Here is a 17,596-nt window from a genome sequence, read left to right as displayed (position 1 = left end):
GACTGGATTCAGAACCCAGGGTGCGGGATGTGGTGATGCCACCAGCATTTATGCTGCTTGGTTGAACACGGCTGTGGCAACCTTGTTGGGGAAACAAATCTGATGGGTTTTCTTTCCCCTCCCTCCTTTTTCCAGTCCAAGGAATCCTCGTCCGTCTTAAGTTGTGACATTTCAGCAGATGACAAGTACATAGTCACAGGCTCTGGGGACAAGAAGGCCACAGTCTACGAGGTCATCTACTAACGGTGGATTCGATCACAGGGCTGGCAGCTCCCAGCCCTGGTGGTGACAGGACTCGAGCGGCCAGGAGCTCGGGGGGGGCTGCGCGGGGCAGCCCCTGCCGCTCAGCCACGGACCGGCACGCTCCGACGGGGCTCTGCCTCGAGGCGTTCCATACACATGGATTTATTTGGAGGTCTGCAAATAATGGCACACATCAAAGCCCTAAACGGATTTTTTTTGTTTGGTTTTAGGGTTTTTTTGGGTTTAATTTTGAATTTTTTTGGTTGTTTCCTGGTTCTCTCCGTCTGCGCTTTGGTGGCACTATCAAGGACTTGATTTTTTTTATCGTGACTTTTTGGTTTTTTTTGGTGCATCCTGCATAAGAACTTGTGAAAAATGTAAATACCGGACTAGTAAATAGCGTTGGAAGGGTGGGGGACCCCTCCTGGTACACTAGTTGTGTATTTTTCGTCTGCTGTAATTGTATTCCACTGATGGTTTTGGTGGTGGCAATCTTATTTTTGGTTTTTTCTTTACCCCCCCCTTCCCAAAAAGCGTCTGTTTGGACGCGACTTTGCCTTGCGGCGCCTAACGAGGCTGAGCAAAGATGTCCACTGGTGAAAGTTGTTCCTCCTGTCGTAGCCGTGCGTTGTTCGGTGTGTTCGTGATGGTGGGACGCTGCTGGGACTCCTCAGCTGCTGACGGGACATCAGCAACACAATCACCTTTTTTTATATATGGATTTCTTTCTTTTTTTTGTGCTCGTACGTTTGAAGAAAAAGGGGAAGCCCACGCTGCGGGGATTGTCTGCGCAAGCCCTTCTTGGTCTTCGGACAGAAGCAATGAGGAGTGATTTCAAAGAAAGCATAGTAAAAATTCAGCTCAGGGAGCCACGAAAGATAATAGCAACTTATGTGTTTTGTATTCAAATGAAAGTAAAGAAATTAGAATTGATAACCTTTAAAATACAAGTTTTTTTAAAAGCAAAGTTTACTAACAAGTAGGGTTTGTGTGCGGTGGGGGGGAAGGGGCTGGCGGTGGTAGAGGGTCCTGTGGGCTGTGTGGTCTTGGTGTCTTCTAGTATCTCAGTCCCGATGAAGCGAATCCCCTCCCCACACAGGCCGGCGTTTCAGCCTTTTGTACTAAAGGGTTAAAAAAGAGTTAAAAAAAAAAAGACATAATGGGAAAATAAAAGTATTTGTGTAGCAGAAGCGCTCGCCCTGTATTGTAGCATACGGAAGAGGATTTTTATACTGCATTTTTATGGATTATTTTTTAAGTTTTTGGTTTTAAGCTGGTTAAAAAAAAAGGATGAGGGTTAGGGTTCAGGTGAGACCCACCTGCTTTCATATGGAGAGGAGGATGATGCAGAGGTGGTTGGTTTGTCCCACCGAGCAGCCATGTGATGTTGAAGGAGATCTTACGGGAAATTATGTGTTGTCCCATCAGAAATAAGAGGTTTTTTGAGATTTTCACCCTTTGCTTGTCAAAAGAGAAAGAAGGGGAATGTCCCAGGCAAGCGGTGTCCGCCCCGTGTGGCTCATTAGTGCTCACTGTGTACTGGGAGGAGATGGGATCGATCTTGCACACTAATTACCCAACGAAGGGAAAAGCAAGCTCGTTAAACTTGCATTTAGTAGTTCTAAGGGTGGTTTGGCTTAGAAAAATGGCTCTGGATGAGCCTCTGGTATCAGGGGACCTGTGCTGGCGCCTGCTGAGGGATTTGGCGATGCCTGATCTATATTTTGGGGTTCAGCAATGCCCAGTCTGTGTTTTGGGTTCATATTTGGTCCCCATGGCCGGCACAGACCTCTGCTCTGCTCATTCCCCTGCACCCCCAGACCCAGGTGCAGCATCTGACCCCGCAGCACTTGGAGCATCTTTGCGTTGATGAGGGGGTTTTGGAAGGGACTGGGGGCTTTGAACTGACCCTATGGCAAACTCCCCTGGTGGTAAGGCCACCGCCAACTTGTGCATCACTGGTTTGCAAGTTGGTGCTTCATTTTCCTCCAAATTAAAAAGGGAGAAAAAAATTAAAGGAACTGCATGTGCCGGAGCTGGCGGAGGGTAATGGAGTCAGACTTCTCAACTTTACACCAAAGTATGTAGCAGAACATGTACAGCTGTTAATAACTGCAACTGGTTTTTGTAAAAAAAAGGGAGAGAAAAAAAGGCAAAAAAAAAAAAAAGGAAAAAGAATAAAAAGTAAATGTAATGAAGCTGAAATGAAAGCAAAGTGTCTATAAACCCTTTGATCTCTGAAAACCTGCACCGAGTTGTTAATAAAAGCAAGCCAAGAAAGCGAGGGGCCATTGTTCCTGCGTGGTGGAGTGGGGGGACAGGATCCCCCTTGCCCAGGGACCCCTGTACTTGTGGAGGTGATGGTGGAGGGTGACTGGTCGAGGAATCCTGGCCCAGGGCCTCACCATCCCGAACAGGGAAACATTTCTTCCTAACATCTCATCTCAATCTCCCCTCTTTCACCTGAAAACCATTCACTTTGTCCTATCCCTGCACTCCCTGATCAGGAGCCCCTCCCCAGCTTTTCTGGAGCCCCTTTCAGTACTGGAAGCTGCTCTAAGGTCTCCCTGCAGCTTTCTCTTCTCCAGGCTGAACATTAAATGCCCTCAGCCTGTCCTTATAGCAGAGGTGCTCCAGCCCTTGATTCGTCTCTGTGGCCTCCTCTGGGCTAGTTGTTGGTTTGTGACTGTACTCGTGCATCCTTTTACCTTCTAAAAGGATTGTCCTATTGCTGATGCTAACAAAATTCAAGTTTGCTAGCGAATATTTCTGGTTTTCAGTCCATCAAAAGTCTCTGGCAGTGATGGAGGGGAGGAGGAGGAAGACTGCTTTATTATTAAGGCATGGCTGGATGGGGATGCCAGGTTTTCAGTGAGACTCCATCAAAGTCTATGAGGACTCAAACCCGTGTGTGAAGGCAGGAGCACAGCAGCAAATCAACCCAAGAGAGGTCAATCTGCCAGAGTGATTTCTCAGGGCGATTTGATTCCTTGCCCTAAATCAGCCAAAAAAGGAGCAGTCTAGAGGCAGGTCCCCTCCTCCCCTGCCACCTCAAACACCCCATCACCCCTCAGCTGCTCACAGGGAGCATCTTGACCTCACCCAAACGCTGCACCCAGGGGCTGCAGCTGCCCAGATGGGGTGCCAGCCCCTGGGGTGACCGTGCCTGCAGGCTGGATGCTCACCATGGCTCGGGGATGGGGTTCAGTGTCTCCAAACCCATGGGATGTGAGCACCCGCGTTCCTGCACTCTCAGCCTGGGCGCTCCTGACAGAGACAAAGCACTTTCCTTGAACTAGGACATATGTACCATCCTACGGGGGCTTCCCCGTGATGGATTGAACATGACAGAGCCTGCTGCGAGGGAGAAATAAAAAGCAGGAGCAGCGCTCTTAACTGCTTGGCTTTCCGATAATGTACAGCGGTAAATGGTTATGAGTGCATTTAAATCTGATTTGAAGCTGGATGGAACGAGGGGCTTACACCGGGGACCATTAAAAGATAAAAATTGCAAGAAATCCTTTGTTGTAAGATTTGGGAGAGCCCTGTGCAGGGGAGCGGAAGGGTTCAGAGGGGCCTGGCATTCCCCTTTGGCACCCAATCCACTGCCCCTTTGCCTTTCAACAGTTCTCAGCAAACTGTTGCCCTTTGCAGTTAATGTGGTTTGACTCCAACCTCTCCGAAAGTGCTGACGGAGAAGGTGTTGAAGCTATGCAAAGTCTCTCCGATTCCCATCTATGCTATCAGCTCGGTGCCCAACGCCCATGCTTTCCAATTAAAGCATCTCGAGCCCCGCGCACTAATTTTTTTTTTAATATTATATATTCATAAGGGCTTTTTTTTAACAGGCTTTTAGTTCAGCCTTGGCCGATGCCACTGTGAAGACAAGCAACTTGCACATCAGCTAGCAAATGGGGTGGAAATTGTAGTGGGACACCAGGACTCACCCGTGCCAGTGCTTGCCCATCCCACAGCCAATCCCCAGCCAACTGGCAACATTGAGGCTGCAGCGCCCACTTATTGTGAGTGACTTCCTTCCATGAGTATTGCATTCCTGCATGGAAGGGTTCCCATGGAGACATGCAAGGTGTTTGGTTCCAGAAGCTGCCGAGCATCAAAACTGTGCTGTTACTTTTTTCGGGTGCACCTTGCCCTTCATAGAATCATAGGGTGGTTTGGGTTGGAAGGGACCTTAAAGCCCATCCAGTTCCATTCCCCTGCCATGGGCAGGGACACCTCCCATGGGATCAGGTTGCTCAAAGTCCCATCCAACCTGGCCTTGAACACCTCCAGGGATGGGGCAGCCACCACTGCTCTGGGCAATCTGGGCCAGGGCCTCCCCACCCTCATTGTGAAAAATTTCTTCCTAATGTGTAGTCTCAATCTTCCCTTTTCCAAAGTATAGCCTTTCCCCCTCATACTTTCACTACATGCCTTCGTAGAAAGTTCCTCCTCAGCTTTCCTGGAGCTCCTTCAGGTACTGGATGACCATTATAAGGTCTCCCCACAGCCTTCTCTTCTCCAGGCCGAACGTCCCAACTCTCAGCCTGTCCTCATAGCAGAGGTGCTCCGGCCCTTAGATCATCTCTGTGGCCTCTCCTGGACCCATTCTGACAGTTCCACATCCTTCTTATACTGAGGATTCCAGAACTAGAAACACTTCTCCAGGTGGAGTATGCTCCCAGCTGATTTCCCACCACAGTGCCATTCCTGGAACCCTGGCATGTGAGGTTGCACCGAGAGGTTCTGGTAGTTTGGCACGCAGGTCACTGCTCTCCCTCTCTGGCCTGGCTCTCCGGGCCTGCACTCAGCCCAAACCGTGCTTTGAGTAACCAACCATTATCAAATTCCCGTGGGAAGGGCCTGCCCAGGCCGCAGGGTGGCCGCTCACGCTGCCACTGTGACTGTCACCCTGGCGCACCCCATGTACCCAGGGCTTTGGCAGAGCTGCCCTGGGGTTCCTGCATGACCGATGGATGCCGTACCATGCCATGCCATGCTGTGCTGTGCTGTGCTGTGCCATGCTGTCACGTCATGCCAAGCCATGCCGTGCCATGCTGTGTTGTCCCAAGCCATGCTGTGCTGTGCCAATGCCATGATGTGTTATGCCAAGCTGCTCCAAGCCATGCCGTACCCTGCTGTACCATGCTGTGCTGTGCCATGCCATTCCATACCATGCTGTGCCATGCCATGCCATGCTGTGTCGTCCCAAGCCATGCTGTGCTGTGCCAATGCCATGATGTGTTATGCCAAGCTGCTCCAAGCCATGCCGTACCCTGCTGTGCCATGCTGTGCCGTGCCATACCATGTTGTGCCATGCCATCCTGTGCCATTCCATACCACGTTATGCCATGCCATTCCATATCATGCTGTGCCCACTCCAGGAGTAAAGCAGTCCCTGCAGGCTGTGTACCCCAGGTATTCTGGAACAGGGATAATAGGGTGCCCCCTTCTCCTTCCATTTTCCCAGCCTCTGTGCCCAGTCCAGCAGGGATGCTCATCCTTAGGGGTGCGAAGGGGCAGCACCCCCTGGCAGCCCAGCACCCACGGCAGCGGCTGGGCCGAGCTCGGTGTTGGGGAGAGCTGAGAGCCCTTTCTTACCCCTCTCCCCTCCACCAGGCGCTCAGGCACCGAATGCCATCCCTCGTCGGCGGCGCTGGGAACAGATGGCGGGAGGAGGCTCTGGGACACCATCAGCTGTTGTTATCGCTAGCTGATGACACGGAGTGTAAATTCTGCTGGCACTACTCCCTTCGTCTGTTCTGCCTCTGCATCCCACCAGTTTTAATTACTGTAATTGAGTTATAATGAATGATTGTGCATTCCCATTGTCTGTAATGTGGCAGGGAGGATTCTGTTCGTTACACACTCCATCTAACAACATGCCCCTCCTCGTTGCTTTATTTATCTGGTTGAAGGGTGTCATCACTTCAAATGGCAAAGATAAAACAGTACTCAGAGTGTCTGCGTTTAGATGTTTATCGTTTTTCTCTTCTCAGGCACTGGTGCTTCACTGAATCCCAGCGGAAAATGGCAGAAACAGATAAAAACTAATTTGGCTTAATCTCTCTTGAAAAAAAAAACCCAACACAAAAAAACCCCAATACACACACACAAAAAAAAAAAAAAAAAGAAAAAGAAAAAACCCTGCAGAGCTTTTGCCAGCTGAAAAAATCATTAGCAGAGGCTGACAGAGACACAGGGCAGGAGGGATTGCCTTGCTGTACTGGTGGCTGCTGCCTGCCAGCCTGTCCCTTCCGCAGGGGACGCGGGCACCTGGAGTCCTAGTAAGGTGCCTGGCCCTGCTCAGCCCATGCCCACCACGCGCGGTGCTCACAGCTGCCCTCACCTTTGCTGCGGGGGAGAGGCTGCTCCTGGCATGAGGCTGGGGCACAGCAGCATGAGGAAGGGTCAGGGACCCCATGGGGCTGTTTCTTGATGGTGACATTCTCAGTGCTCATCTGGGATGTTTGCAAAGCCCCTGAGACAGCTATAGGTGATGCATCCAGCCCGACCCCTCCACGCTGGTGTGCAGACAGCTGCTGAAGGGCCTGCTTCAACCTGGAGACTCATCAGAGCTTCAAGGATGTCTGCTGCTCTAGGAAGGAGAGTCACAGAATCACAGAATCATTGAATCATCTGGTTGGAAAAGAGCTTTAAATCATTGAATCCAACTGTACCTGCCCACTACTAAACCACCCCTGAGCGCCTTATCTACCTGGCTTTTAAACACCTCCAGAGATGGCGACTCCACCATCTCCCTGGGCAGCCTCTGCCAGTGCTTCACCACTTTCAGTAAAGAAATTTTTCCCGATTTTCAATCTAAATCTCCCCTGTCACAATCTGAGGCCATTTCCTCTCATCCTGTTGCTGCTTGGGAGGAGAGACCAGCACCCACCTCCTTTCAGGGAGCTCCAGAGAGTGATAAGGTCTCCCACCAGCTTCCTTTTCTCCAGACTAAACAGCCCCAGCTCCCTCAGCCACTCCCAGAACCCCTGTTCTCCAGCCCCTTCCCCAGCTCTGTTCCCCTTCTCTGGATGCACTCCGGCTCCTCAATGTCCTTCTCGTAGTGAGAAGCCCAAAACTGAACTCAGGATTCGAGGTGTGGCCTCACCAGTGCCGAGTCCCAGGGATATTACTCCCTGTGGCCTTTCCCAGCTCGTACTTCATGGATGGGACGCAGTGGGCTGGGATGAGGCACTCTGCTCCCTCCCAGCCACTCTGAGGGTGCTGGCGAGGTGCTGGTGTCAGCTCCCAAGGGGGAAGCTCTGCTCTTCTGATGACCCAGCCGCTCCCTTCGCTGCCTCCCCAAACCACCTCTGGACCTGCTGACCTGCTGGCAGGTGGAGGTGAGCTGCCAGCCTCGGTCACAGCTGTTGGCTACAAGTGCTGGCATGTATGGTGCCCATCCCCTGCAAAGCAGCCCAGGAGGAAACTACAGGCGACATGGTGCCAGCCAGCATGCCACCGCTTCTGCCACAAACACCTCCAGCCAGGCAGCCACCGAGTGCTCTCCTGGCCCTAAAATGCATGAAAAGTCTCATTAACGCGTGAAAAGTCTCAAAAATGTCATTCCAGCCCTGCCCTTTAGGGTGGTAGGCAAGCAGCCGTGCTTTAATAAGATTTATCTCTTTTCTGATAAATACCTCCCAAGTGTTCAGCCTCTCCGACGAGCCCTGAAGCCCCCAGGGATGAATCCTGCAAATCTGGGGATTTCAAGCCATGAAAACGGGGGACCAAGGGGTATATGATCCAAGGGCTGGAGCACCTCCTGTATGAGGACAGGCTGAGAGAGTTGGGGTTGTTGAGCCTGGAGGCCTTCGAGCAGCTTCCAGTACTGAAAGGGGCTCCAGGAAAGCTGGGGAGGGGCTCTTGATGAGGGAGTGCTGGGGTGGGATGAGGAGGAATGGTTTCCAGCTGGAAGAGGGGAGATTACATGAGATCTCATGAAGAAATGTTTTCCTCTGAGGGTGGGGAGGCCCTGTCCCAGGTTGCCCAGAGCAGTGGTGGCTGCTCTATCCCTGGAGGTGTTCAAGGCCAGGTTGGATGGGGCTTGGAGCAACCTGATCCAGTGGGAGGTGTCCCTGCCCATGGCAGGGGGTTGGAACTGGATGGGCTTTTAGGTCCCTTCCAACCCAAACCATTCCATGAGACACGGAGCTACAAGCCCACTGAAAACACCGTGCTTGAGTGGGACTCTTGAGGCAGAGGCCAAGGTCAAGTCCATTTTCGAAGTCAGCTCTGTATTTGATGAGCACCCGTTGTGCTTCTTGGCTTCTGCAAGGATAGCAACGTGCTTGTGTGCACCTCACATTTCTGGTAGGCTGGGGTTGGCTTAGGAGAAAAGTGTTGTGTGAGCATTTTTTGTGAAAGCCTTGACTCCCTCTTTATGCTGTCAGTAAAGGGCTGAGCTAAATAACATGTTGTTATGAGTTTGATAACACACAGCATTTGATAGTTTTTAAACCTTTTCTTTTCTTTCTTTTCTTTCACCCCTCTTTTTTTTTTTTTTTTTTTTTTTTTTTATTCCAAGGTAAATTCCAGCGGGATCAACACTGCACAGGAATTGCCCTGGAGGAAGCTGGCTGTTCACCAATTCATCTTGTAAAAAAGATTCATTACTGCTGTTGAGCCAAGATGAAACAATTCTCTGGAATTAACTGGGCTAATTCTGACCAGCCAATGTTTTGCTACAATGGAAGTTTTTATTGTTATACATAAAAGTCAACCCCCTCCCAGGACCTCTGAGGGGAGAAGATGGGTGAGATGATAGAGGTAACTGTGTGCACGGGTGCACGTGTGTGCACACACACACATTCATCTGCAGCCCCTGGGACGCGGCTGCACCACAAAACTGAATGAGGGAGGTGCCTGTCCACAGCTTGGTGTAATTATCCCATCATTCCTGAACCCTGGATGGGCTATACCATGGGAAAAAGCCTTTACTCCTGACTAGGGATCCAGGAGGGTCTAGGACACCTCTATACGGCCAGCTCTCTGTGGGATAGCTCTACATGGCCAATTATCTGCAGGGACAACTCTGTGTGGGGAGACCCAAACCCTAATCCAAACCCTAACTTTAACCCTAACCCTAACCCAAATCTTAACCCTAGCCCTAACTAATCCTAACCCACCCTGCACAGAGTTATCCCCATGGAGAGTTGGATGTGTAGAGTTGTTCCATGGAGAGTTGTCCCTTTCCAGTCAGGGATGGCTCAGCAGGATGCAGGAACAGGGGTGGCTCAGCCCAGCCATCCCAGATGTGGTTGTTTAGGCACTGGGAAGGGAGGTCACATGTTGCATCGTGGGCTCTGGTCACACCTGGAATGCTAATGAGGTCGCTGAGGATGAAGTCTATGACTGATAATTGGTATTTATTATGTGCAGGTTTGATAGCTTCTGCCAGGAGGTTAATTAATGGTTCATTTATCCCCTAGAAGTTCTAAACAAGAGTCTATAATGTGTCTAGTTTGGTGTTCACCTTCCGACCAGCACCAGCAGCAGAGGGCTAAATGGCAGCAGCCCCTCTGGGGCACATTTTGGGGTGCAGAGGATCCCCCTCCAGCACCCATCCCACCCCCACGGAGTGACCAAAGCTTTGCAGTTGGCAGGAGGTGACAGCAGGGCTCAGGTTCAGCCCCTGCTCACTAGCACGGAGGCAGGGGAGAGCATCCATCAGCAGGGCAGAGAGACCCACGTTTACAGGCGCAGGCATGTCAGGGCTGATTTATCAGAGGAGGGATCCACCTCCCCACAGACACCGTGGTGCGGGAGCCACGGTTGCATTCTGGAGCTCTCATTTAGGCACCCAAGCAAACGGCCCAGCCATTTTAAAATGCTTTATGGCAGCACAAAGCAGCTGTGCTGTTCTCAGGGCGTATTGGAGCGGTTTAATTACATTTTGACACTAAGAGCTGTTTTATTATCCCAATTTTTGTTGTATAACTAGAACACGCAATGGATTGCAGAGTCATAATCCATTAATACTCACTTGTGAGGATTTGTAGCTTTGGACTCGTGGCCTCATACCTTACTTGCAGATAAATGTATTATCCCCTGGTACAGCCTATCTGGGGGAGCCAGCGAGCCCTCGGCATGCGGAGGTGCCGGTATTTATGAACCCTCTTTACTCTGAGCCCACTGTGGGCAGGTCTGACAGCCTCTGCCTGGCCCTTGTAAGGCCAGCAGGCATGGCACAGCACGGCACGCTGGCGTCCAAATGCCGTCCTCATCACTGCTGGTCAATCCCCGAAGCCTTCAGCATGCTCTTCTGTAGGAGGTAAAACCGTAAAAGTCAGTAAGATTCTGAAAACACAGAGTTTCCAAGAAAGATTAAGATCAAAGCCAACAAGGTCAGACTGCAGCATCCCAGCCCCAGCAAGGGCTCTGGCTCGCAGCGCGGCTCCTGCCGCAGCGGGTGGCCGTCCCTCGGCTGTGCGGGGTCCTGGAGGGGTGCAGGGTCTGGGGGAGGCAGCGATGCAGCCCCGCTGTGTGCAGACAGTGAGCACCCTGCCAGGAGGGACATCGCTGTGGGGTCCGGCAGTGCTGTGGGTTTGTAGGCATCAAAGCCCTCGTTGGGGCTGACTCGATCCCACCCACAGCTGCTTTGCTCTGTGCAGTATTTGAGAGCTCCAAACATCTGTGGCAGCAACATCTGGGGCAGTTTGTGCAGTGTATTCCCTCTCAGGCTCCCCCACATTGCTGTCCCAGCCGAGGAGCTCCCGCCCAGCCTAGCTGGATCCCCAAAACAACCTCAGTACAGTGGGTGAGCCCCCACTACTCCCTTGGAGCAAACTCGGGGCTTTTGGATGGTTTGGGACTCCTTTTTAGTTTTTTTCCTAGTAACATCACAAGAAGGAAGGGGAGACATCTCCAACGTAGCTGAGGCTGCACTGCTGGCCATGGGCTTCCCAGTGAGCTTCGGTTTGGCTGTGCTGGAGTACACTGCTCCTCCTGAAAGCACAGATGCTCCTTTGAAACCAGCCAACACTGAGACACCATGCTTAAATCCCCTGCCCGGCTTTAATGAGCTTCATCTCTGTTCTGATAATGAGGAATAGGAGCCTTTTCAATAGGAAAGCAAGTGTCCCAGCTAATATACAGCTCAGGAGCTCTCCTGAGCCACCAAACCACCCTTGATGGCCATGCAAGAGTTTGTCCAAAGCTGCACAAGAACTGAGCTTGCCCAGCTTGTGCCACCCCATGACAGCCAGTCCTTGGAGAGAGAGCAGAGGTCTGCCCTCCATTTATAAATGGAAACCACACACCCTTGCACCTGGGATGCTCCTTGGAGCAGAAATAGGGACAGTTTTCTCTAGAAAGGTCTTCATCTCCATTGCTTGTGAGTCCCCAAGGGCCTGTCCTGTTGCATGGATAGGGTGGGAACAGCCAGGATGCTGCTCCACAGCTCTGCGTTGGCTGAGGTCTCCTAATCCCCCAAAGCAGCTCGAAAATTCCTCAAAGCAAGAGCATAGCTTTGCATGCTAATGGGAGGGCAGCAAGGATTAGCCGGCATCCCACCCCCCAGCAGCTCCCTGGCCCAGAAACCGTGCAGACACCCTGGCAGATGCAAGGACCTCGGCCTGCTTTATGTGCTGCGTTCTTAAATAAGTTGCTTTTCCCCTCCCCTTTCCTAACACTTAACCTCATGCTCCTCACCCTTTGAACACACACAATTTTGGCACGCAGCTCTGCAGACCACCCTCACAAGCAAAGCTCTTTAATTTATGGAGAGGCTCAGCTTAAAACATGCAGGAGGCTTGGGTTTTTCTTCCCCTCCCCTCCTCTTTTTGCATTTTTTCCTGACTATAAATTTTTAACGACAGTTTCGAAAACACGAGCAAATCATCAGTGACGTTTTTATAACCTGCCTAATACTTTAAATAAAAGGTTCCCCAGAAGTGCACGTCGGGAGCTTGGGCACAACAACATCCCAGGGGAACAGGAGAAGGGCAATCCAGGATGGGTAGGAGCCCATCTGAAAGGTCTTCATCCACAAGTCTCCAAGGGCCCATCCTAGTGCATGGATGGGGTGGGAGCAGCTCGGATGCTGCTCCTTGTGTCCTTCTGCAGCTCTATGCCATCTGCTGCCATGCCTCCCCAAACAGACTGATTTGGGGAAGGAGACACGCAGGGACACGCGTGCTGGGGCTGGACAGGATGGCTCAAACCTTTCTGCAAGCCACAGCCCTTCAGCAGAGCCAGGAGCAAGGTGGCCCCTGTCTGCCCCAGCCCCAAAGACCCCCCCAAAGCTCCATTTCCAGTCCCCCCGCCTGCATCTTGTGTGCCAGGAGCAGCCTGGCCATGGAGAGGAGTATAGGGTGGGAAGGCCATCAGTGACCCTGGGGATTCGGGACAATAAGTGCTGAGAGCTTTTGCCTGAAAATAAAAGCCTGAATAGAGATTTTCTTTTTGAAGATGCTAAAATGTTTCATTTCTGACATTTGCAAACTGGAATTCATCCTTTGCATTTACAAACCGCGGGGTTTCATTGTTTAGAACTTAAAATTGGTTGAACTTTTAAAAAGATTTAAATAACCTGAAAGAACCAGGTTTCCTCCTAGGTCAGACAAGAAGTTTCAGGTGCCCCTAGAAGTGCTTTTGAAGCTGCTCTAGGGTGGTTTGACCCACGTTGGTCCCTCCTCCACCTGCCAGTTCACATTCTTATGTGAAGGGCTTTGCTTTTGGCCGAGTTAAAATACACACAATCAGCTCATGCCCAACTTGGTGAGCTTTCATCTCTTCTTCTTCTTCCATGCACCCCAGGAGGACAATGTCTGTTCTTCCAGGTGGGCATCCAGTGGTTGCCAGCACCAGCTCCTCTGGAACCCCTGGCCGCCCTCTGTGTGCTTTGAGCCTTCACATTATCCGGGTTCCCAACGCGTGAGCACCTGGGACAGTACGGAACCTATCGCTTTGGCATTTCTGACTGTTCCCCAAACGTGTAATCTCATGAAGGAGACAGAACAAGAGCTTGACAAGGGCTGTTTCCCATAAATCCATGCTGATTGGCATTAATTGCACTGTCCTCCTCTGACTCTCTATTAATTGAGTCCCGTATCAGCTGTTCCATTATTTTCCCCAGGATCGATGTCAGCCTGACAGGACTGTAATTACCTAGGTCATCTTGTTTGCCCTTTTAAAATACTGGCACAACATTAGCTTTCCTCCCAACCCTCTGGAACCACCCCGGCGTTCAAAGACTTATTGAAAATCAACATTAATGGTCCAACCGTTCCCCTTGGTCAACAGTTTTTAAAGCTCCTTGGCTGCAGCTGAACCAGACCTGCCGATTTCCACATGCCCCTGGTTTAGCAACCGCTTAACGTTCGTTCTACTTACTGTGGAGCCGGGAAGTCTTTCATCACCAACCACCAATCCCAACCCTTGGCTTCCTCCCAACCACCTGACCAACAGCTATTGAACACTTCTGCCTTTTCTGTGTCTTTCTATAGACGAGGAATACATTGTCAAGATGTCCTGCTCTGAAAGGTCTTCTCAGCTTTATCCCTACTGGCATTAATTTTTCCTTTAATACAATTGTTTGAAACAATTTGTGGTTTTGAGTTCAGTACCTTTCCCACCTCTCTTGATGTTATGTGGAGCAGTCTTTGCTGTCCACCTGGCAAGGACCAAATTGCTCTTCTATGCCCCAAAGCATCATTTGCAGCAGGACCCAAACTGAGCTAAAGTTCTGGCCTCACAGAAAAGCCAGCAATGGGGAGAAATCAGCTCATGAAAGTAAAGCAAAGCCCAGTTCATGGCACAAAAAGCAGCAAGCTAGGACTCCTCCAGGAACCCTTGCAGGAACATCCATCTTACTTCTGATCAAAGAATAGAGTCGTAGGATGACCTCAGTTGGAAGAAACCCACAAGGATCTTTGGGTCCAGCTCCTGTCCCAGAACAACCCCAACATTCACACTGATGCACCAGTACAAGCAGCTCAGTGAGCAACGAGTTACTGCCCATCCTCCCAGTGTCGGTTGGAACCTGGGACTGCTGGAACAGGTTAAGATAATGTTCATCTGTCTTCATTAGGCACAGGAAATGTGGGAAGGAGCGGTGGTGCAGCCCAACAAGGGGCCCTTTTCAAGGATCATTGTGCCTTTCTTCCAGGTAATAGAGACAAATGAAAATGGCCGGAAGTGGGTGTAAATAATCCCAGCCCCAGACTCTGCAGGCAGCAGTGGGGGGAAATGGGGATACCCGCTCAGGAAAAGGCTCTTCCCACAGCTGATTTATTAATATCAATAACAGCCGGAGGAAAGACCTGCTTGGGAGCCAGTGGGTGCTCACTCTGATGGGTGCTGAGCATTGTCCCCAGTGTGGAGGTGCCATGACCCTGCCAGGGTCCCCTGGCCTCATCTGGGTTGCTGGTGGGATAAGACCAAGGTTTCTGCTCCCTCCCAGGGTACTGCAAGCCTCTCCCTGTGCTGCAGGGTGGCCGCTGCCTCCCCAGCAGCTGTTTGCTTATGCCGTTGGGCCACGACGACACCATAAATCCGGGCAAACCCAGCAAACACAATAAGCAATTGTTATTTGAGAGCATTGACTGCTTTTGAACCCTCACGCAATCTTCTGCAGTGAGAAGCCAGGGCTGTAACCCCCCCTGTGTCCCTGTCAGCCACCCCCTGTCCCCATTCCCCTTCTGGGGAGCCTGCCTGCTTGCTTGGTTTATAGGCTGGTGGTAATTATACAGAGCCACAGCTCTACTTAATTGGCTGTAATGGATGGCCACAGGAGGATATGGGGATATTAAAAAGGTTAATTGGTTTGGGCTGGGCACTCGTTTGGATGGCAGTCCCTGCAGAGGCTGCCTCAGCACCCAGGGAGCATGGCACCTCGGCACAGACCTAGTAGGTGTCCCAGCTGTGGTCCAGCTCACAACAGCCCACCAACTGTTTGCATCCAAATCTCTGGGATTCTGCTCGTCTTCTTCTTTGGGCTTCTTCCCCACCTGAATAAATGCCTCTTTCCATCTACCTGATGAAGTTTAGGCCAAAGAGGGTCCTCTGGGTGCTGAGTGGTACATTGATGTCCCCAGGGTGCTGCAGTCACCCACAGCCCTCCACTGATGCCTCCACTGATGCTACCACTGATGACCCCTCCAGCCAGACAGGTGGGCTGGATTCCCCCTGGCCAGGCAGGCTTTGCAGGGAGTAGGGACAGCTTCTGCCTCCTCTTCCCTTCAGGATCAGACAGAGAAGCAGCAGAGCCCATGAGTCACTGAGCAGGACATGACGTGGCTCTTTCTGCCCCCTGCAAACCCAGTGGATATGACAGTGGGATGCACTGTGTCCTGCTCCATCCCTGCTCTCCTTGACCTGGAACAGTTGTAGGGCACCACGCTCCTGTGGCAGCAGTTCCGGAATCCCTGATGTAGAGAAGGATATGGAACTGTTGGAAAGGGTCCAGAGGAGACCACAGAGATGATCTGAGAGCTGGAGCACCTCCCATCTGAGGACAGGCCGAGAGGGTTGGGGTTGTTCAGCCCAGAGAAGAGAAGGATCTGAGGAGAATTTAGAGCGGCTTCCAGTACAAGAAAGGGGCTAGAGAAAAGCTGGGGAGGGACTTTTTAGAAGGGACTGTATCAATAGGACGAGGCGGAATGACTTTAAATCGGAAGGAGGAAGATTTAGATTAGATATTAGGAAGAAATTCTTCACAATGAGAATGAGGAGGCCCTGGCCCAGGTTGCCCAGAGAAGTTGTGGCTTCTCCATCCCTGGAGGTGTTCAAGGCCAGGTTGGATGGGGTTTTGAGCAACCTGATCCAGTGGGAGGTGTCCCTGCCCATGGCAGGGGGGTGGAACTGGATGGGCTTTGAGGTCCCTTCCAACTCAAATCATTATATGATTCTACTCTATTCTACAATTCTATTTCTGCAGCCATGGCGATAGGACAGGACTGCCTCAGCTCCTGGTTGGTGTAAAGGATACCTGGCTCTGGGCAGCTGTTGAAGATGCTTTAAACAGGGGCCTCACAGCCTCTGATCACAGAGTTCTCCAAAGGGCAGCGCTCCAGCTGCCCCTGGTATGACCTGAGTTGCCAGCTAGCTCGTCCACCACTACTAACAAAAAAGCATCTAAAAAAGCAGACATGACTGCGAGACTGGTAGAAAAAACAAGTGTTTGCACCCAAGGCGAAGCAAGGGGTGACGTGTCTGGCTCAGAAGTTGACAGAGAAGGGTTGTGTTTGCCCCTCTTCTATTTTATCTCCCTGCAGCAGCTCTTTAGACGTCTGGGAGAGAATAAAGTGTGCACAGCAGAAGGAAACACCGATGGAGGTGAGCACATAGTCAACGCTACCAGGCAAAAGGAGCGGAAGGATCCAGGCGGTGCATGGCTGAGCACTGGGCTGTGCCATGCGCTCCAGCACCAACTGCACTGTTGCTGCTGCCAAGAAGGACATGCAGCCCCCCACGCTCCCACCCTCCGGCAGCAGCTTTAAAGGAGCAGTTTTGCCTGAACTTGCAGCCAGGAAATAAATCCCAGCAACACTCTGAGTGAGGTGGCACTCCGGAAAGGAGCTTCATTGCAGTAAGTTTTGATGTAAGTCCCTCTCAGAGAGGTTATCTCGACCATGTGTGGTTTATTTTGTCATTTTTTTTTGGAGAAAGACAAGCTGTTTTGTAACTCCACCTTGGCTATTTAATTCTCTGAAGCAAGCCTGAACTGCAGGAATGTCAAGCGAGGCCAAGTACTTGCCCTAGCGTCACTGTGAGACAAAAGCTGACACTTTCTGGCATTAAATCGCTAAGAGACAGTCAAGGACTCTTCAATGGGACTGCAAATTATGTGGCCAAGCTGGAAAACACAAGCCACAAGCTCCTCTTGGCCTGAATGTACCCATAATCAGCTAAAACCAAACTGGAGCACAGAGCAAAAAAAAAAACCCAAACCCCCTCATTTTCAACACGTTGAAATGATGGGAAAAGAATCATAGAATCATTAAGGCTGGAAAAGACCTCTAAGCTCATCCAGTCTAACCATCAACACAACCCCACCGTGCCCACTAAAACCATGTCCTGAAGCACTGTATCTATACACTTTTAAACCCCTCCAGGGATGAAGATTCCACCACTGACCTAGGCAGCCTCTGCCAGTGCTTCCCCTTTCTTTCAGTAAAGAAAATCCAGTCCAAATCTCCCCTGGTGCAACCTGAGGCCATTTCCTCTCATCCTATCAATTACTTGGTTGAAGACATCAAGACCCACCTCACTACAACCTCCTTTGAGGCAGTTGTAGAGAGAAACGAGGTCTCCCATCAGCCTACTCTTCACCAGGCTAAAGAGCCCCAGGTCCCTCAGTTGCTCCCAGAACCCTTGTTCTCCAGACCCTTCCCCAGCTCTGTTC

At 51.1% G+C, this 17,596-nt stretch overlaps 1 protein-coding gene across 7 annotated transcripts in view; it reads left to right on the top strand.

The window, feature by feature from the left end:
• The window catches only part of TLE3 (TLE family member 3, transcriptional corepressor), a 32,274-nt gene extending 29,854 nt beyond the window's left edge, over positions 1–2,420 (top strand). For 6 of the 7 annotated variants that reach the window (XM_054077272.1, XM_054077273.1, XM_054077269.1 and 3 more), the window contains exon 21: positions 136–2,419. In XM_054077272.1, coding sequence (XP_053933247.1) covers positions 136–243 — 108 coding nt within the window. In that variant the 3' untranslated portion in view covers positions 244–2,419. Of the gene's footprint in view, positions 1–135 lie in introns of all 7 variants that reach the window. The other variant, XM_054077274.1, reaches the window with a different exon arrangement.
• Positions 2,421–17,596: the final 15,176 nt, after the last annotated feature.

This window comes from Cuculus canorus, chromosome 12, assembly GCF_017976375.1.
Source record: "Cuculus canorus isolate bCucCan1 chromosome 12, bCucCan1.pri, whole genome shotgun sequence".
Lineage (NCBI taxonomy): Eukaryota > Metazoa > Chordata > Aves > Cuculiformes > Cuculidae > Cuculus > Cuculus canorus.
Note: the sequence above shows the minus strand (reverse complement) of the source record. Positions and strands in the feature narration are given on the sequence as shown.